Here is a 21,602-nt window from a genome sequence, read left to right as displayed (position 1 = left end):
CCATGCCACCCTGCAGAGGCCGAGGTGCTCAAAGGTCTGGCAGTTTTTCACTGAGAGTGCAGACGACCGACGAACAGTGGTGTGCAACCTTTGTCGCGCCAAGATCAGCCGGGGAGCCACCACCAGCAGCCTCACCACCACCAGCATGCGCAGACATATGATGGCCCAGCACCCCACAAGGTGGGACGAAGGCCATTCACCGCCTCCGGTTTGCACCGCTGCCTCTCCCCCTGTGCCCCAACCTGCCACTGAGATCCAACCCCGCTCTGAGGACACAGGCACTACCGTCTCCTGGCCTGCACCCACACCCTCGCCTCCGCTGTCCTCGGCCCCATCCAGCAATGTCTGTCAGCGCAGCGTCCAGCCATCGCTAGCGCAAGTGTTTGAGCGCAAGTACGCCGCCACACACCCGCACGCTCAAGCGTTAAATGTGCACATAGCCAAATTTATCAGCCTGGAGATGCTGCTGTATAGGGTTGTGGAAACGGAGTCCTTCAAAAGTATGATGGCGGCGGCGGCACCGCACTACTCAGTTCCCAGTCGCCACTACTTTTCCCGATGAGCCGTCCCAGCCCTGCACGACCACATCTCCCGCAACATTGTACGCGCCCTCACCAACGCGGTTACTGCCAAGGTCCACTTAACAACGGACACGTGGACAAGCACAGGCGGGCAGGGCCACTATATCTCCCTGACGGCACATTGGGTGAATTTAGTGGAGGCTGGGACAGAGTCAGAGCCTGGGACCGCTCATGTCCTACCCACCCCCAGAATTGCGGGCCACAGCTCGGTGGTGGTATCTGCGGCGGTGTATGCTTCCTCCACTAAACCACCCTCCTCCTCCTCCTCCAACGCAACCTCTGTCTCGCAATCAAGATGTGTCAGCAGCAGCAGCACGTCGGCAGCAGTCGGTGTCGCGCGTCGTGGCAGCACAGTGGTGGGCAAGCGTCAGCAGGCCGTGCTGAAACTGCTCAGCTTAGGAGATAGGAGGCACACGGCCCACGAACTGCTGCAGGGTCTGACAGAGCAGACCGACCGCTGGCTTGCGCCGCTGAGCCTCCAACCGGGCATGGTCATGTGTGACAACGGCCGTAACCTGGTGGCGGCTCTGCAGCTCGGCAGCCTCACGCACGTGCCATGCCTGGCCCACGTCTTTAATTTGGTGGTTCAGCGCTTTCTGAAAAGCTACCCACGCTTGTCAGACCTGCTCGGAAAGGTGCGCCGGCTCTGCGCACATTTCCGCAAGTCCCACACGGACGCTGCCACCCTGCGCATCCTGCAACATCGGTTTAATCTGCCAGTGCACCGACTTCTGTGCGACGTGCCCACACGGTGGAACTCTACGCTCCACATGTTGGCCAGGCTCTATGAGCAGCATAGAGCTATAGTGGAATACCAACTCCAACATGGGCGGCGCAGTGGGAGTCAGCCTCCTCAATTATTTTCAGAAGAGTGGGCCTATTTGGCAGACATCTGCCAGGTCCTTGGAAAGTTTGAGGAGTCTACCCAGGTGGTGAGCGGCGATGCTGCAATCATTAGCGTCACCATTCCTCTGCTATGCCTCTTGAGAAGTTCCCTGCAAAGCATAAAGGCAGACGCTTTGCACTCGGAAACAGAGCCGGGGGAAGACAGTATGTCGCTGGATAGTCAGAGCACCCTCCTGTCTATATCTCAGCGCGGTGAGGAGGAGGAGGAGGAAGATGAGGAGGAGGGGGAAGAGACAGCTTGGCCCACTGATGAGGGTACACATGCTGCTGGCCTGTCATCCTTTCAGCGTGTATGGCCTGAGGAGGAGGAGGAGGAGGAGGAGGAGGAGGATCCTGAAAGTGATCTTCCTAGTGAGGACAGCCATGTGTTGCGTACAGGTACCCTGGCACACATGGCTGACTTCATGTTAGGATGCCTTTCTCGTGACCCTCGCGTTACACGCATTCTGGCCACTACGGATTACTGGGCGTACACACTGCTCGACCCACGGTATAAGGAGAACCTTTCCACTCTCATACCCGAAGAGGAAAGGGGTTCGAGAGTGTTGCTATACCACAGGACCCTGGCGGACAAACTGATGGTAAAATTCCCATCCGACAGTGCTAGTGGCCGAAGGCGCAGTTCCGAGGGCCAGGTAGCAGGGGAGGCGCGGAGATCAGGCAGCATGTACAGCACAGGCAGGCCAACACTCTTTAAGGCCCTTGACAGCTTTATGGCTCCCCAGCAAGACTGTGTCACCGCTCCCCAGTCACGGCTGAGTCGGCGGGAGCACTGTAAAAGGATGGTGAGGGAGTACGTAGCCGATCGCACGACCGTCCTCCGTGACGCCTCTGCCCCCTACAACTGCTGGGTGTCGAAGCTGGACACGTGGCCTGAACTCGCGCTGTATGCCCTGGAGGTGCTTGCTTGTCCTGCGGCTAGCGTCTTGTCAGAGAGGGTGTTTAGTGCGGGAATCATCACAGATAAGCGTACCCGCCTGTCAACTGACAGTGCCGACAGGCTAACACTCATCAAGATGAACAAAGCCTGGATTTCCCCAGACTTCTCTTCTCCACCAGCGGACAGCAGCGATACCTAAGCAATACGTAGGCTGCACCCGCGGATGGAAGCATCGTTCTGTATCCCCATCAAAAACGGGGACCTTTTCGCTTCATCAATCTGTGTATAATATTCCTCCTCCTCCTCCTGCTCCTCCTCCTGAAACCTCACATAATCACGCCGAACGGGCAATTTTTCTTAGGCCCACAAGGCTCAGTCATATAATTTTTCTAAACAATTTTTATACGTTTCAATGCTCATTAAAGCGTTGAAACTTTCACCTCCACCAATTTTTATTTTAACTGGGCTGCCTCCTGGCCTAGTTACCAATTAAGCCACATTAACCAAAGCGATTAATGGGTTTCACCTGCCCTCTTGGTTGGCCATGGCCAATTTTTCTGATGTACATTAGTACTGTTGATACAGCAATTTTTGTGGGCACTCGCCTACAGTGTAATCCAATTAATTTTTTGCCCACCTGCATTAAAGCTGACGTTACATCAGCTGTGCTGGTCACTGCAATGGGATATATTTATGTACCGCCGGTGGCTTCCTGGGACCCACCCATGCTGTCGGTCCACATGGACTTCCCATTAGGAAGATGTACGTGCCTGTGTATACTTATTAAAAACTTGAGCCTGACTGGGGCATGCAGTTTGGGCCGAAGCCCACCTGTATTTAATCAGACGTTAGCTCTGCTGTCCAGGGCACTGCAATGTGATATATTTTTGTACCGCCAGTGGGTTCCAGGGAGCCACCCATGCTGTCGGTCCACACGGACTTCACATTAGGGAGTTGTACCTGCCTGTGTCTATGTATTAAAAACCCCGGTCTGACTGGGGCATGCAGTGTGGGCCGAAGCCCACCTGTATTTTATCTGACGTTACCTCAGCTGTGCAGGGCAATGCAATGGGATATATTTATGTACCGTCGGTGGCTTTCTGGCACCCACCCATGCTGTCGGTCCACACGGAGTTGTAACTGCATGTGTCCACTTCTAAAGAATCCCAGTGTGACTGGGGCATGCAGTGTGGGCCGAAGCCCACCTGCATTAAACATGACATTACCTCAGCTGTGATGGGCAATGCAATGGGATATATTTATGTACCGCCGGTGGGTTCCAGGGAGCCACCCATGCTGTGGGTGCACACGGAATTCCCATTGCGGAGTTGTACCTGCCTGTGACTATTTATAAAAAAACGCGGTCTGACTTGGGCATGCAGACACCTTGACAGAATGAATAGTGTGTGGCACATAGGTTCCCCATTGCTATGCCCACGTGTGCAGCTCCAGATGGAGGTGGCACAGGATTGGATTTCTCATTGCTTCTGTACAGCATTGTGGACTATCGCCCCGGCCCTTTTAAAGAGGGTCGCTGCCTAGCCGTGCCAACCCTCTGCAGTGTGTGCCTGCTTTTCCTGTGGCAGACGCACTTATAAATAGACATGAGGGTGGCATGGCATGAGGGCAGCTGAAGGCTGGGCAGGGACAGTTTGGTGTGCGCTGTGGACACTGGGTCGTGCAGTGGTGGTTGGGCAGCATGTAACCCAGGAGAAGTGGCAGCGGAGTGTCATGCAGGCAGTGATTGTGCTTTGTTGGAGGTAGTGTGGTGCTTAGCTAAGGTATGCATTGCTAATGAGGGCTTTTCAGATGTTAAAGTTGTTGGGGGGGGGGCCCACTCTTGCCGCTATTGTGGCTTAATAGTGGGACCTGAGAACTTGAGATGCAGCCCAACATGTAGCCCCTCGCCTGCCCTATCCGTTTCTGTGTCGTTCCCATCACTTTCTTGAATTGCCCAGATTTTCACAAATGAAAACCTTAGCGAGCATCGGCGATATACAAAAATGCTCGAGTCGCCCATTGACTTCATCGAGCATCGCGAAAAATTTGTCTCGAGTAACGAGCACCCGAGCATTTTGGTGCTCGCTCATCTCTACTTCCCAGGCAATCCCTGTGACATATGCATAGGTCACTATGCAGGGTGGGAAGTAAATAATTGCTGACTATCACCTATTGGGAATGGCTGTGTTATATTACCTACTTTTTCTCAGGTACTGGCCCTTATGTTTACTCGACAATAAAATAACCTCAGAATTTTGGAAAATTAAAAGGAAATGCCAATAATTACAAGTTCAGGGCTTGAGAGCAATTGTTGCACTGTTGACTGCTTTTATACTTGTCCACAGTGTCCTGCGTGACCACCTCCAGTTTCTTGTATTAATATTTGCAAATCTTTAATAAAAGCTGATTAAACATAATTTCTCTTCAAATAGGGCAATGTGGACTGACAGATACATGTTATATAGCCTGTTATACAGGGCATGATATAGCTACAAAAGTTGTTGAAAAGTGCATTGAGATACACAAAAGTTGAAAATAATAAAAGGCAGGGCTCAAAACATTAAACTTCAATCATGTACTACCTTCTTGCAAAATAGTAGGAGGATAACGTTAGGCTATAGCAATTTTTTTTTTCTTAACAGTAATACTTGCTTAATATGCAGGGGCGTACCTAAGGGCTATGGGGCCCGGGTGCAAAAGTTCAGCTTGGGCCCCCCCCCCCCCGGGCCTCCACCACACACTCCCCTGTACCCATACCTAGATCGTGCTGCATACATGATCTCCCCCTTGGCGTAATCTTTCCAAACATGACGCATTTCCTGCACATTAACATTTGTTTGTAGCCCCACAGGCCACTCACACACACACCGCTTTTAACCGCTATTAGCGCGGTGTCCCGAGCCCCATACTAACCGCAGTACAACACTCCCAGAGATTTTAATGAGCTTACTCAAATCTGCGCTCGAACACGGTGTTTCTAACGCTGTGATTTTCGAGAGCTGTCTGTTCTATTTTTGCGTTGTCATGGTTTTTAACACACCACCTCGATGGGGTGCATTAAAAAGCGCCGTCAGACGCTGTAACCTGTGTTTGAAAACGCTGCTCGAAATCCTGGTAAAAATGCCATGATTTCAAGCTGCATTTTCTGAACACGTGTCTATCTATCTATATACTATCTATCTATCTATCTATCTCATATCTATCTATATACTATCTATCCCATATCTATCTATATACTATCTATCTCATATCTATCTATCTACTATTTATCTATCCCACATCTATCTATCAATCTATCCCATATCTATCTATCTATCCCATATCTATCTATCTATCCCATATCTATCTATATACTATCTATCTATCTATCTCATATCTATCTATACACTATCTATCTATCTCATATCTACCTATACACTATCTATCTATACACTGTCTATCTATCTATCTATTTATATACTATCTATCCCATATCTATCTATATACTATCTATCCCATACCTATCTATATACCAGCTATCTGCTATCTATATACTATCTATCTATCTGCTATCTATATACTATCTATCTATCTGCTATCTATATACTATCTATGTATCCCATATCTATCTATATACTATCTATGTATCCCATATCTATCTATATACTATCTATCTATACACTATCTATCTATATACTATTTATCTAGCTCATATCTATCTATACACTATCTATCTATACACTATCTATCTATCTAATATCTATCCCATATCTATCTATATACTATCTATCTATCTGTCCCATATCTATCTATATACTAGCTATCTGCTATCCATATACTATCTATCTATCTGTCCCATATCTATCTATATACTAGCTATCTGCTATCTATATACTATCTATCTATCTGTCCCATATCTATCTATATACTAGCTATCTGCTATCTATATACTATCTATCTATCTGCTATCTATATACTATCTATGTATCCCATGTCTATCTATATACTATCTATAAATAGATAGTATATAGATAGATATAGGATAGATAGATAGCAGATAGTAGATAGATAGCAGATAGATAGATAGATAGCAGATAGATAGAAAGCAGATAGATAGATAGGAGAGAGATAGATAGCAGATAGATAGATAGATAGCAGATAGATAGAAAGCAGATAGATAGATAGATAGATAGATAGGAGATAGATAGAAAGCAGATAGATAGATAGATAGATAGATAGGAGATAGATAGATAGATATGAGATAGATAGATAGGAGAGAGAGAGATAGCAGATAGATAGAAAGCAGATAGATAGATAGATAGAAAGATAGATAGATATGAGATAGATAGATAGATAAATAAATAGATAGGAGAGAGATAGATAGATAGCAGATAGATAGAAAGATAGATAGGAGATAGATAGATAGATAGATATGAGATAGATAGATAGATAGATAGATAGGAGATAGATAGATATGAGATAGATAGATAGATAGATATGAGATAGATAGATATGAGATAGATAGATATGAGATAGCTAGATAGATAAATAGATAAATAGGAGAGAGATAGATAGGAGAGAGATAGATAGGAGAGAGATAGATAGGAGAGAGATAGATAGATATGAGATAGATAGATATGAGATAGATAGATATTAGATAGATAGATAGGAGATAGATAGATAGATAGATAGATAGATAGATATGGGATAGATAGATAGGAGATAGATAGATAGATAGATATGGGATAGATAGATAGATAGATAGATAGATCGGAGAGAGATAGGAGATAGATAGATATATAGATAGATAGATAGATAGCAGATAGATAGAAAGCAGATAGATAGATAGGAGATAGATAGATAGATAGTATATAGATAAAGGAGGGAGACAGACAGACACACACAAACATATGCACTTACCCCAGGGCCCGGTCCACTTCTCCTTCATGTGACAGCAGCAGCAAGCCAGCAACTCAGAAGCTTCCCGTCCAGCAGGAAGCAGGGGGCAGCACATGATCACTGTACTCTGCCGCCCCATGTGACTTCTTCCCTCCTCCCCTGCCATCCCATGTGACTTCCTCCATCCTCCTCTGCCGGCCCATGTGAGTTTCTCCCTCCTCCTCCCTGCTCTGCCTAGCCTTCCTCTCACGCTGGCCGTTCCGGCTGCCGCATGATGAGAATTTTGCTGCAGTCAAAACGGCCAGGGATTAATGCACTAAATGTGCATGTTGGTATTGCAAAGGGCGGCCATGGGGCCCCCTGAGTTCAGGGGCCGGGTCGCCATGGCGACCCCAGCACCCCCTGACGCTACGCCTATGTTAACATGTATTGCAAAACTACAACTCCCAGCATGCCTGAGAAGGCGGGCATCATAGCATTCAACAAATGAAAGGAGTGCAGCATACCCAACAGTAATATCGGAAATGGTTTTGAATCCTATGCCTTTCCTAAGCATTAAGATGTAGGATAGTGGATGACCTATTGTATGTGGGTGAGGAGAGATTTGCCACAATACATGCCACCATAACACCAATCATAATGTCCTTCCCTTAATAACGCAATGTAAAACTGAATATTTTGTTTAACTGTTTATTACATTTCAACTAAAAATACCAAAATGTGATATTTATGTAAATGAGATACAGAGGAAGAGTCAGAAAAAATGTAAAACATATAGGCAGGTCATTCTATACAGTTCATTACACATTACAATCAAGTATTAATGCATGCAGTAGAAAATTCTGTATTTCTGCAATGCACAAGACACTGGAAATTGCATACATGTCCCTAGTGTTATAGAAGTAGTCTCTAAAGGAAGTGTTCATTTTACATCAGCAGCCGATACAATAAACATTTATATCCATAATTTAAATGATGTCTCCTCAGAGCAAGCGCAGCTATGATTTACAATAGGCTAATTGTTATGCATTAACTCGATGCGCTACTTCCAATCGTGACATTAAGAAACCACAATGGATCTTTATGTATTTTTATAGCAGCTCGAACTTTGTAGACACTTGCATAAGCTAGTGTTGGGGAGGTCCTACACATGGAGGGAGGAGAGGGCCCCCTCTCAAAGCTAAGACCAGCTAAGTGACTGAAAATCATGATATTTGCGTTGCACGCTGCTTTCTAAATGAGTGAGAAGGCATCTCTGACATTGCTTCATATTTGCATATAAAATAAACTCTGAGCAGGCTCAATGAATCATTACAATGACAGAACAGAACAGAAATCATTCACACAAATAGAAAGACAGAGGACAGTAGGCAAGAAGATAATGCAATGAAAGGTTCTCTTGCTCAGGGCTGGAATACGGGAGTTGTCCTTTCCTCGGAGCTTTCTTCGGAGGTGTCTGGATCTGCTGTAGTAGCAAGGATAGCTTGCAGTAGGTTCCGCTTACTGCTAGACTCATGGCTTTCTTCTGAACTCTCAGGATGGGATTGATGACTTGTGCTCTCAGTGGTCAAACTCTCTTCAGAATGATGTGAGGAGCTTCCATGAGCAATCTGTGCCAAGGAAACACATGTTCAAGTTTCTACATTGATATGAGTAAAACGTGTTTTATCTTTTTTTTTTAACAATCCTTTATTTTAGAGTGTTTGCCTGAAAATAAAGTGATCACTGAGTGTCCTGCTCCCATGACCCACAGTATCCACTGAAACCAACAGGCTGTCTGTGTAACACATGGATGTGTTAGGTCCTCCAGAAGAAGAGATGATCTTTGTAGGTATCTTTTAGGGTACTTTCACACTTGCGCTGGGGATTCCCTTTCCTGCTGCATTCGGGAAACAGGAAAAGGGAATCCCTGTGGCCGAATGGTTCCGTCTGTGAACAGAATCGAACGGCGCATTATAGACAATGAGGTCCGCCTGCTTTCCGCCCAGCGTTTGGACAAGTGCAGCACTTTTTCTTCTGCTATTTTCAGCCAGATCTAAGACAGAACCTCTGACCAGAGGCTTCGACACAGATGTCAAACCACCCTAACTCCAGCTAATTGATGTAGGTCTCAAATGCTGAATGCTCCTTTACTAGTTCAGGACGTCCTAATAGCATTTTTGAAAATGGGGTTTCTAAGACAGACAAAGCCTCTACCCTTTAACCTCTTTGGAATTGATTTTAATTTAGATAATTTCCTAAACATAAGTATAGGAGATATAAAAGTCTGCTGGTTGTCTTTTTAGACTACTGCAAAAAGTAATCAAGGGCTTTTCGCCTAAAAATAAAACCTTGCAAATTTTGTCTAATGCCATTTATGTTTTATAATGTGACCTTTTACTCTTTTCACCACTTTTGAAAAGTGTTGAAAAAGGGAGTGGGCTTTAATGGGAGGGATGTAGCCAATGGTGGATCGACCAATTTATTATGTTTTAAGCCAGAAAATGGTGCAAAAAGCTATTCAAATCTACGCCTGCTCATAGCGGGCCTGAATTTCATTTTCTGGCTTAAAGACAAATCAACATGCTCTAGAGTTATTAAGAGGCATGGGTTTCTTAATAGGATTGGTTCATTTTACTCTTCAGAGAGTTATGTGAGCCAACAGTTGTCTTCTAACTGCGTATCTGTTTTGTGAGCTCCCTGATCGCCCTTCTCTTTAGTAATCGGAAACCTGAAATGTTCTGAAGTTGAATGGGCATTAAGAAAAATTTGCAGCGCGGCTCAACGTCAGAATAAAATTATAAAAGCAAAGTGCTTGAAAGATCATTCAGAATGACAAGAAAATCATCCTATTTTTCATCTAATATTGTGCTTTTTATCACTAAAAGTTCTTTAGTTTCTACCATACAAGATATAATCATATGCAGTTTATATAGACTCTGTACTGATAGCAGGAACCCTGGCTGGGATATGTAAGTAGATCCCTATGGATGCATATAACCTACATGAATGCATGTTTTTTTTATTCTTTATTATCTTATTGATTTATTTTTTTATTCTAGATTCATATGAAAAATGTATATTAAAATGTGCATATGTTTACGTAGGAGGAGTCACTTCAATTTGAGTTATTCTGTAGTGGATTAATCAAAAAGATCCAGCTTGGCTAATCCCCTCTTCACACTAGAAGAATAGCTGGGCTATTTTCCCAGCAATTATATATTAAAGGGGTTGTCTGCTTACTGGACAACCGCTTTTCAATAGGATCCCCTGGGGTAAAATAACAAACAGAGATATACTTACCATCTGCAGCTGCCGGAATCCAGCACTTCAGTCCGCTGCAGTCCCGTAGACTTCTGTGACAGATGATGAAAATCAGGGGACTGCTGCAGCCAATAAGAGGTTGCAATGTCACCATCCATTCTCCTGGCATCAGCGCTCACGTCTTGAGCGCCATGATGCCAGGAGTTCAAGAACAAGAGGCTGCAGCAGTCACCTGATTTCCTGTAACATCATTTGTTACAACAAACCCGGGGACCGCAGCGCTGGATCCCAACACCACAGAGGGGTAAGCATCCCTCTGTTTATTATATTACCCCAGGGGGTCCTATTAAAATGGGGTTGTCCAATAACCGGACAACCCCTATAAGATCTTGACAAAAGAATCTACTGACTAAAACCATTATGACCAGAAAACAATTTGGTCTTAGACAGAATACAGTATAGGCACCATACTTAAAAGTAAGTTACCAAATTAAGAGCACGTCTCCGGCGAAGTGAGTTACTTCTTGTCTGTGCAGGTGTTGCTCCATCGGGAGTAGTGGCAGTCCTGACCTCTTCTGATGATGAAGAAGAGTCTGGGTGAGAATCTGATGTGGAGACACTGTGGCTTTCAATTGAGTTTGTGTCCTATAAAAACATGGATGAAACAAACACTACTTAACAATTTACATTGCATATACAGCATCTGCATGGAGTTTGGATGTTCTCCTCCTATATGCATTCACATCCAGTATATATGTATGTGTGCTTGTTTTTAAGACATGCTTATTGGATTGTGAATCCCATTGGGGTCAGTGATCAATGTTAATGTTGACAGTCTCTATATAGAGCTGTGGAATATGTTGGTGCTGTAATTAAAGGAAATAAATATGTAGTAAATAGAGACAGTTGTAGTTAATAAGTTCTACATTCCATAAAAAACATCCATCTCTATGAACCTTAGATACATTATAGAATTGTCCGCTGGGTACAGACTACTAAACACTATTGTCTACGGGGGACTTAACATGTAGAAAAGGACTGCTGTGTACTTGAAAAAAAAATGATGAGGACAACCACTTGTAAACTGTGTTGATAAGTAGAAAAAATAGTATATTGACGCACTTTTCAGCCATGTCTCGGCCAAACCTCAGTCGGACAGTGGCTGCTACCTATATCTCTACCCTATAGCTGCCCGCAATTAGTAATATGAATGATTACCCCTATCAGCATCATGTAAGACTGAAACCGTCAATCAAGGACCAGAAATGTAGGGAAAAAATATATAATACACAACATATTGAACACTCACCCGTGTTTGGGCGACCACTTTAGAAATGCAATCATCTCAAATATCGAATGTATGAAAAAAAGATCTATATCATCGCCCTTTAGCAGAAATTGCTTAACCTGCATTTGCATTATTCTTGCACACAATAATAGGCTGAAGGTATGTTTAAAGGGGTTGTCCCGCGCCGAAACGGGTTTTTTTTTTTTTTTTAACCCCCCCCCCCGTTCGGCGCGAGACAACCCCGATGCAGGGGTTAAAAAAACAACCCGCACAGCGCTTACCTGAATCTCGGCGGTCCGGCGTCTTCATACTTACCTGCTGAAGATGGCCGCCGGGATCCTCTGTCTCCGTGGACCGCAGGGCTTCTGTGCGGTCCATTGCCGATTCCAGCCTCCTGATTGGCTGGAATCGGCACGTGACGGGGCGGAGCTACACGGAGCCGGCATTCTACACGAGCGGCCCCATAGAAGACTGCAGAAGACCCGGACTGCGCAAGCGCGGCTAATTTGGCCATCGGAGGGCGAAAATTAGTCGGCTCCATGGGAACGAGGACGCCAGCAACGGAGCAGGTAAGTATAAAACTTTTTATAACTTCTGTATGGCTCATAATTAATGCACAATGTACATTACAAAGTGCATTATTATGGCCATACAGAAGTGTATAGACCCACTTGCTGCCGCGGGACAACCCCTTTAACAGGGTGATTATCACCCGAAAATTTGGGCAATAGTCATCCCATGTACGCACGGCCACTGACAGAGCACAGATCGAGAAATCGCTCACTTGTTGGAGTCCCTTGGTTTTTGGCTCACATAAAAACCAAATGACTACCAGCGTGTGTAAACAGGCAGTCATTCATCTATGAACAACTGCCTGTTTGCAGTGAACGGAGGTGGACAGCCGGAAGAGATCTTCGCCGTGCTCCACCATCTATCTCTGAATGACTATCGTTCCTGTATGAAAGCACAGGAGCGATAGTCGATGGGCTGGCTGATGTGCCCAACAGTTGTCCTTGTAAAGGTACCTTTAATCTGTACAATATGGCCATGATGGCTAATCCATGTATATAGGTGCTTTGTATATTGTTATTGTGTATATATATCTGTATAATGCTATAGGTGTTGACCACCAAGAAAGAAAGTCTTATACAAACCTGGTGTGAAGATTCTGAAGACTGAAAGAAACAAAAACAGAAAGAAGTTTACATTGTGCTTCTAAAGTAGCAAATAAATGAAATTATGTTGCAAAGGGGCAATATCAAGTTATCAATCCCATTTGCATAGTCAAGGTTGCAAATCTGTGGGCAGCGCCTATACTTTTCCTTTACACTAGTTTTTATACATCTTTCTCATTGTGATATTTTATGGAGTTGAAATCAGCAGACTATTTAGTGCAGGTTCTGGTAAATGTATGATACTTTATAACAATATTATATCCGTAACAGCAATATGCCTAATGAGGATATACTAGATTTTTTTATATTCTGACTATATAGCCAAGACTTAACAGCATAGCTATAGATGTTTATATGGAAAGGAAAATGCTTCGTTTTGGATGAAATCGAACACAATGAGTACAGTCTCTTGTTTTTTTTCTTTATGTGTTTCTATTGCTACATATATGAGTAGTATACTGCAATATGCTATGCAATCAATGGACAAGTTCAGTATATGATATAATGAGAGATAACTGTTATACATTATGCCTTGTTCCAAAATGCACTCTGATAATAGATATAAGTATAATAGTTTACATCTAGAAAACCTTTACCTTTTTAACTGCACGTCTGCGGCGCAGGCTGTCTCCTCTTGCAAAATTGTCTGTAATAGACTGAACTGTTGCATCTGTTGCCCCAGTCACAGTTGGAGCTGTCCTGAACCTTTCTTCTGATGAGGATGATGACGAATCTGGATGTGAATCTGATATAGACTTGCTGTGGCTTTCACTTGAGCTCTGAAAGTACAACGACAATACAAGATATACGAACCATTACTGGTAGCCATTTATAATTCAGTTTTATCTCTTTGCAGGGGTACTGGGGTCTACTAATTCATAGATCACAGCATGCCAAATAGAAGCTAATAAATGGTCACTAAGGGGGGGGTTTCACATCTTCGTTGGAACCTCTGTCGCAGATCCAGCATAAAATACCGGAAGAAAAAGCGCTGAGCGGAAACAGAACCCTCCAATGCAGATGTGAAAGCACCCTTAAGCCTTTTCTACTGTCTATTATTACAACTATTGTTACTTAGTTGGGCACTATATACTTTTTCACAAGGCTAAACATACTTTGCCATCGGATTGTCGGAGAGTGATCATGGTGCCCAAGAGAAAAAGGTAAAAGACAAGCTGAGCTCTGCTACATCTCTAAGAAAGAAATGCAGTCTATGAAGTTGATAGTATACAGTAGTAAGCAAAAAACCACGGCACTCACTCTACCCCACCAGAGTGAAATACTAGGGGGGAGGCAAATTAGAGAAAAATAGTATTTTTAAGTAGAGGAGAATCTTTGTTCTCTGTAGCGAAAAAATCTAATTAGATAGATGCAGAGCCACCAACAGGGCTATGGACATAAGCCCCTTGGGGAAACACGTATAGCAGAAAAGGTGGCAGCATATAGTGATGCACAAAAAAAACTCCTTGTCTAAAGGAACATGCTTTATTGTTTCATAGTTTAAAAATTAGGCGACATTTCGACCTGTAGAGGTCTTTTTCAAGCCAAAAAACAGATGAAACAAGGTATGGAACATGGACTCCATACCTTGTTTCATCTGTTTTTTGGCTTGAAAAAGACCTCTACAAGTCGAAACGTCGCCTAATTTTTAAACTATGAAACAATAAAGCATGTTCCTTTAGACAAGGAGTTTTTTTTTTGTGCATCACTATATGGTGCCACCTTTTCTGCTATATGAAGTTGATAGTATCACAGATTATGACATACTAACCTGATGTGAAGAATCTGCATTTGAAAACTGCAAATTAAAAAAAGAAGCAAACAATTATTTAAGCTTTCTGCGTTTAATATTTAAGCATTCCATCTGGGCAATAATTGCAGAATCTGGCATTGTATTTTATAGGGTTCATCGTGTTTAAATATGACATGCAACCCAATCTAAATGTATGTATATAAACTACACTGCAAAACCTTAAAGGGCTCAATGTAAGAACCTGATTAGGAAATAAGTCTCACAATTTATAATCCTAGAAATTACAATATTATTCAAAATGATGAATGTGTTTACTTTAGTATATTATGTGGGATAATAGAGCTACTCACAGGTAATGTGCAGGCAATGCCTATGAGGCAGACGATGAACACAGCAGTTTTCATTTTCAGTTCAATATCTATAAAATAAGATTTATTGCATTAAAATTATTTCCATGTTCACCTATTGGAATAGTCTATGAATACGCAGCAGAATAGCTTTGCAATGCTTTACCTTGTCTGCAGTCCAGATGACGCTGCAAATTACTGAGAGCTCTTCTCCAATATTCAGCAGTGGATCGTGTGACAAGCAGGAGTGATGTTGTGATGTGATGGCCAGGTCTCGCAGAATTTAAACCATGTCTACAGGCCACGACAGCCAATCCGTACAAGGCAAGGGTTGTGACACCGTGAGGTTTCTGACCACCTGATCTGCCCCCACTCACCCACACTTCCCCTTGGTTTTGTGGTTTTTCTGTCAACAGAATGTGAAGGCTTCTGCACTGACACTGCTGTTTATCTACATTATAATTAGTTGCTTTCATTCAGATGCATACTATTTAGCAATATGTAGGAAGCTTAGCCGTGATTTGATTTGGTTTTTCCAAAGAGACTACATTGTGGTCAAGGAATTTACCTGTCTGGGTGTATTGGTGATGAGTAATATAAACTAACACATAGGTATTCAAGGTCATGTATGCTAGGATCAGTGACTCAGAGGAATAATGATTAGAAAAAGTTATCAAGTCACAGGAAAGTATTATCTTTTGTCCCAAAGATAAGACCGGGACCTGCACTGAAAATAGTTCCCAGTTTCTAAAGAGTTGTTCCACTTAAAATCATTTAGGTTCCTAATGATAATTGTTTTGTCTATAGCCAGCTTAAAGAAAACCTACATGGATTTACTTCAGGAAACTAAGGGTACTTTTAGACAGAACATTATCGATCACAAAAACCGTTCAAGCAAGCAAAATTTAAACACGAGCCAAACGACGGCCGAGAATCATTCGCTTTTCGCTCGTCGTTCATTTTATGCAGGCATAAAAATCATCATTAGCTCATTCGCTTTTAATAATAATAATAATAACAATCGTTATTTATATAGCATCAACATATTCCGCAGCGCTTACAAAACGGGAGTGGGGTACTATGCACATAGACAATGGTCAGACTTAAGCCATGTGATTGCTGAATCGGTATGACTGAAGGGTTGGTTGATTATGGCTAGCAGGGATCGCAGTCGGTAGGACAGGGAGCATGTTATCAGGCGGAGTACAGAAGGGTTTGGTTTAGGAGATATGGTATGCCTCCCTGAAGAGGTGCGTTCTTAGAGCACGCCTGAAGTTTTGTGTGTCGAGGATTGCCCTGATAGTTTTGGGTAGCGTGTTCCAGAGGACTGGTGCTGCTCTGAAGAAGTCTTGGGCGTCGGAGAGAGAAGTTCGAATTAAAGGGGCACTTAATCTGATTTCATTAGTGGAGCGGAGAGCGTGGGCTGGGTGGTGGATTGAGATTAGGGAAGCAATGTAGAGTGGTGCGGTGCTATGGAGAGCTTTAGGCCGCCTGCAGACGAGCGGGTCGGATCCGGCAGCGAGAAATCTCGCCGCGCGATCCGACCCCAGAGCCTGCAGGGGCGAGCGCGTACTCACCCGCGCCTGGCGGCCCCGGCTCTTTGATGTGCCGGCTGCCGCGCAGCCGGCGCATGCGCAGACCGGAGCCGGCGGCCAGGTGAGTGCGTGCTCCGCACAAAATTAGAACATGCCGCGGTTTGTTTGCCGCGCGAGATTTCGCGCGGCCAAACCGCGGCCGTCTGCATAGGAGTGCGTATTGTAATGCACTCCTATGCAGACTTTCAGCGGCGGAAATCCCGCGGGAAATCCCGCGGCGGGATTTCCGCTCGTCTGCAGGCGGCCTTATGGATGACGGTAGTGAGTTTGATTTGAATTCTATATTTGACAGGCAGCCAGTGCAGTGATTGGCACAGGGCAAAGCCGTTCGAGTAGCAGCTGGATGGGAAGATGAACCTGGTTGCCGCATTCAAGGTTGATTGGAGGGGGGAGAGTCTGGTGCAGGGGAGGTCGATCAGCAGCGAATTGCAATAATTGAGTCGAGAATGGATGAGGGCAAAGGTGAGCATATTTAGCGTGTCCGTGGTGAGAAAGGGGTGGACTTTTGTGATGTTCTTGAGGTGCAGCTGACATATTTGGGTGAGATATTAGATATAAGGGGTAAAGGAGAGATTGGGGTTGAATATAACCCCAAGACAGCGGGCGTGCTGTCTGGGAACCATGGTGGTGCCACACACTGAGATGGAGATGTCAGGATGAGGTTGGTTAGTAGAGGGCGGAAACACCAGTAGGTCAGTTTTTGAGACGTTCAGTTTTAGGTAGAGAGCGGTGACATAGTGTTAGAGACAGCAGAAAGACAGCCTGTGGCATTCTGGAGGAATGATGCTGTGATATCACAGTAGGAGGTGTATAACTGGGTGTTGTCAGCATAGAGGTGGTACTGAAAGCCAAAACGCCTGATGGTTTGTTCAATAGAGGCTGTGTAGATGGAGAAGAGGAGAGGCTGAGGACTGAGCCCTGGGGGACCCCAACAGCAAGGGGAAGAGGGGGGGAGGTAGAGCCAGCAAAGGAGACACTGAAGGAGCGGTCAAATAGGTAGGAAGAGAACCAGGAAAGAGCAGTGTCCTTTAGTCCTATAGAGAGAAGCATAGTGAGAAGGAGTTTGGGGTCAACAGTGTCAAATGCTGTGGAGAGATCGAGGAGGATCAGTAGGGAGTAGTTGCCCCTCGATTTGGCCATCCGGAGGTCATTTGACTCATTTATAAGGGCGGTTTCTGTCGAATGTAGAGGGCAGAAGCCGGACTGTAGGGGGTCTAGGAGACAGTTTTCTGATAGATAGCTTGTAAGGTGAGAGTAAACCAGGCGTTCTAGTAGTTTGGAGAAGAAGGGGAGGTTGGAGATGGGCCGGTAGTTGGAAGCATTGGTCAAGTCAAGCGTCAGTTTCTTTAGCAATGGGCATATAATAGCATGTTTGAATGAGGAGGGGAAAATGCGAAAGGTCAGAGAGAGGTTAACCCTTTCCAATCCACTGTCTGACCTCTAAAGACATTCTGATTGAAGGCTGTACAGCTCCGATGTCGGAATACGTCTGGCAGGGGATTCTTACTGTAAATTACTGGCCGCTCTGTTATCGGGGACCTCTCCAGCATGTCACATACCGCAGTACTGGCTCTAGCCAGCAGATGGTGCCATTGTATAATGGCAGAAGGAGGAAGCCCCCTAGGAAACCTTGAATCCAAAATTGGATTGCAAAGGGTTAAATATAATGATGAGATGGGAGATAACCAACAAGAGAGGGACCGGAGAAGGTGTGAAGGAAGAAGGTCGCTAGCGCAGGTGGTGGGGCGAGCAGAGGAGAGCAATCTGGAAACTTCTTGCTCCGTCATTGATCTGAATACAGAGAGTAAGCAGGAGCTTGATGCAGTATTGTAGAGACTAGGGTTGGGGTTAGTCTGGGATTGGGAGGTTATTTCCTGCTGGATGTCGTCGATTTTCTTTTTGAAGTAAGCAGCCAGCTTTCCGGCATTGAGATCCATCACTGGGGGCTGCATTTTTTTATTGCTGAAAAGGGAGTGAAAAATGTCAGAGTCGTTTGGGGTTGTTAGATAGTCAGGAGACAAGAAAGGGGAAGTAGACTTGCTTGGCATGGTGGAGGGCTAGGTTGTAGGTTCTGAGCATTAATTTGAAGTGGAGAAAGTCTGTGGACGTTTGCGACTTTCTCCACAGCCATTCAGCACACATAGAGCACTGCCAGATGAAGCGTGTTTGAGGCGTGAGCCATGGTTGCCGTGGTCTGCAACGGATGGCTTGGGTCATGGCGGGGAGGCGCTTCATCCAGGGCATGTTTGAGAACAGTGTTGTAGTGTACGGCAGCCAGGTTGGCGCAGGAGAGAAGAGAGATAGGGGACAGAGAAGACTGTAGAGACTTAGCAAAGTTTTGGGTGTGAATAACCTGAAGGTTCCTGTACATACAGTAGGTAGGAGGGTCTGGGGAGATACTAGGAAGCTTGACAGAGAAAGAGAGGAGGTTATGGTCCGAGAGGGGGAGAGGGGAGTTAGTGAAGTGGGAAGCAGAGCAGACACGGAGGAAGACCAGATCAAGAGTATTGCCATCCTTGTGCGTGGTGGAGGCTGTGAGTTGTGAGAGATCAAGGTAGGAGGTGAGCGATAGAAGCTGAGAGGCAGATGTTAAAGTCACCTAAGATGAGGGTCGTGATTTCGCAGGATAGGAAGTGGGGGAGCCAGACGGCAAAGTCATCCGGAAACAGGCGGGCAGGAACTGGGGGGCGGAAGATAACTGCTACTTGCATTCACAGTTATCGGTTTAAACTGCATTTGTTTACTCATTCACATTCACTAACATAGCAAATGTGAAAGATTGAATGATTGTCAACGATGAGCTAACGATGTATTTGCCTGTCTAAACAGGCTGTATGAGTGAATGAGCTTGCAGTGATGTCACTCGCTAATTTGCTTCTTCAAAAGGACCCTTAGCGTACCTTTACATGGGCCTACAGTCCCACAAGTAATCTCTCAAAGGAGCGATTATGGATAACTATCGATCCGTGTAAACATGGGACCTCACAGGGCCAGTGAGTAAGAATCACTTACTTGTCAGAGTCACTTGGTTTTTAGCTCATCTAGGGACAACTGCCTGTTTATTGTGAATGGAGACATGGGGCTGGAAGAGATATCCGGCACACTTCACCCCCATTCAGTGAGCGATTATTGCTCTTGTGTAAAAGCAAAGTAGTGATAATTGCTGGGGCGGCTGTTGGACGCTTATGCACCCTACAATTGTGCCATGTAAAAGTACCACTAAGGTCCCTTTCACATCTGCATCAAAGGCTTCATTTGGCCTCTTAGAGGGTTGCTGCTTGTTAACTTCACCTGTCTTCAGCCAATGCACTTGTGCCCCAGGCTTAAGGGCCCACCTCTCCATGCCTGAACAATTTGGTTCTTGTGGGGGCATGCTATTCTTATTTGGTTTGTTACTGCCCTTACTTGTTTCTGACCACACCTTCCTGTTAGCTACCAGCCCTGACCTTCTGCTTTTATTCTATTGTGACTTCCCTGACATTTGCCTGACCAACTACAATTACTGTTTGGTGTATTAGTACTTTGAAATGGGTTTTTTTGTCCATCTTCACATCCACCATCACTAATGGAGTCTTCTCCAGTGGTATCAGGGTAACAATCTGGGGTTTTCCTGTGGATAAGTCCATACCCCCTTGCCATGGTAAAGGGTGAACGTCTTACAGTCCCTTAGACTCGACTCCTTGGTTTAGCCCTAAGCCAAAAATCTCAGCGATCCAGTGCATCCTCTGGGAAAGATAGGGAGAGACAGGTCAGCTTCCAGTGTGGGGTCCCTCTTTTTAAGGTGGTTACTCTGCTTGCTCATTTAGATATTATAGTTTGGGACATTATAGTGTACAGTTAGGTTTTTTATATTTGATTACTAATATACTGTGTTTCCTCGAAAATAAGATCCTGTCTTATATAAATTTTTGCCCCAAAAGAGGCACAGCATCGTATTTTTGGGGGGTATCTTATACTCACCTAGCAGGCTTCGTTCGGGTCCCTCCAGCTAGGCTGTGGCACTCCAGCAGGCTTCCGTGTAGTCCTCAATGCCGAGGGAGCATCTCTTGCTGGTGACAGAGCTTGAATGCCCCGCCTCCAGCAAGCAACTGGCTGAGGCAGTGCTCCTGAACCAATCAGAGCAATCAAAGCCGGTGTTCAATGAACCAATCACAGCCATTCAATTATGTCATTCATCAAGCAGAAAACATGTATATGTGTCACTGAGAACACCTGTATAAAAGCTAATAATATCACTTTAAGGGCGCCCACCCACTGGCGATTTTTTTTTCTTTGCGTTTTGCGTTTTTTCTGCAGAGCAATTAGAATTGAATGTACTCCTGTCCACTGGCGTTTTGCGTTGCGTTTTTTAACATAGGAACTGTCAGTTGCATATGTGTCCTTATTTTTCTCCTAATGCACCCATGAAAGTCAATGGAAATTAATGGAAAAGCCGCGAAAACGCCGCGAAAACGCGGCAAAAAACGCCGCGAAAAACGCGCGAAAATCGCAAACGCTAGTGGGTGGGCGCCCTAAGGCATGAAGCAGAAGAATCTTCCATCTCTTGTTTATAATTGGAAAAAATGATTACAAATGTTCTATAACTTAAAATAGCTTAATTTCTTACATTGCCTCATGATTGTTGTAATGAATGGAAAGACTTGTTTCATACATTGTGTCTGGTCACATATCTGATGACAAATACTGATGACTATAACTTGGCTCTACTTTAAAAAATATACATTTTCAAGCAAAGTTGCTTGAACTAGTAGCAGACACACATTGCATGCTGCTGTAATTATATACTGCTCAACATTAAAATAGCAACACCCAGAAGGAACAGTCATGGAATCGTGGAAATCACAGGATTGAGAGACATATGATATGCAAATGATGAAAAAATGGAAACAAAATATTCAAAACTTCTCAATTTATTCAGTATCGAGAATGAGTGCCATGCACAGAAAGACACGCACT

The 21,602-nt window shown here is 44.5% G+C and overlaps 1 protein-coding gene across 1 annotated transcript; it reads right to left on the bottom strand.

The window, feature by feature from the left end:
* Window positions 1–7,921: 7,921 nt before the first annotated feature.
* On the bottom strand, window positions 7,922–15,355 carry LOC136573006 (protein starmaker-like). The gene is made up of 7 exons (XM_066574093.1): window positions 15,218–15,355; window positions 15,055–15,122; window positions 14,723–14,749; window positions 13,548–13,730; window positions 12,931–12,951; window positions 10,975–11,133; window positions 7,922–8,855 (listed from the first exon to the last, which is right to left on the bottom strand). Exons 2-7 carry the CDS (start codon window positions 15,106–15,108, stop codon window positions 8,649–8,651), a joined length of 651 nt encoding a protein of 216 aa, XP_066430190.1. The 5' UTR covers window positions 15,109–15,122; window positions 15,218–15,355; the 3' UTR covers window positions 7,922–8,648.
* Window positions 15,356–21,602: the final 6,247 nt, after the last annotated feature.

The sequence above is a fragment of the Eleutherodactylus coqui genome, chromosome 7 (assembly GCF_035609145.1).
Source record: "Eleutherodactylus coqui strain aEleCoq1 chromosome 7, aEleCoq1.hap1, whole genome shotgun sequence".
In the NCBI taxonomy this organism is placed as follows: Eukaryota; Metazoa; Chordata; class Amphibia; order Anura; family Eleutherodactylidae; genus Eleutherodactylus; species Eleutherodactylus coqui.
Note: the sequence above shows the minus strand (reverse complement) of the source record. Positions and strands in the feature narration are given on the sequence as shown.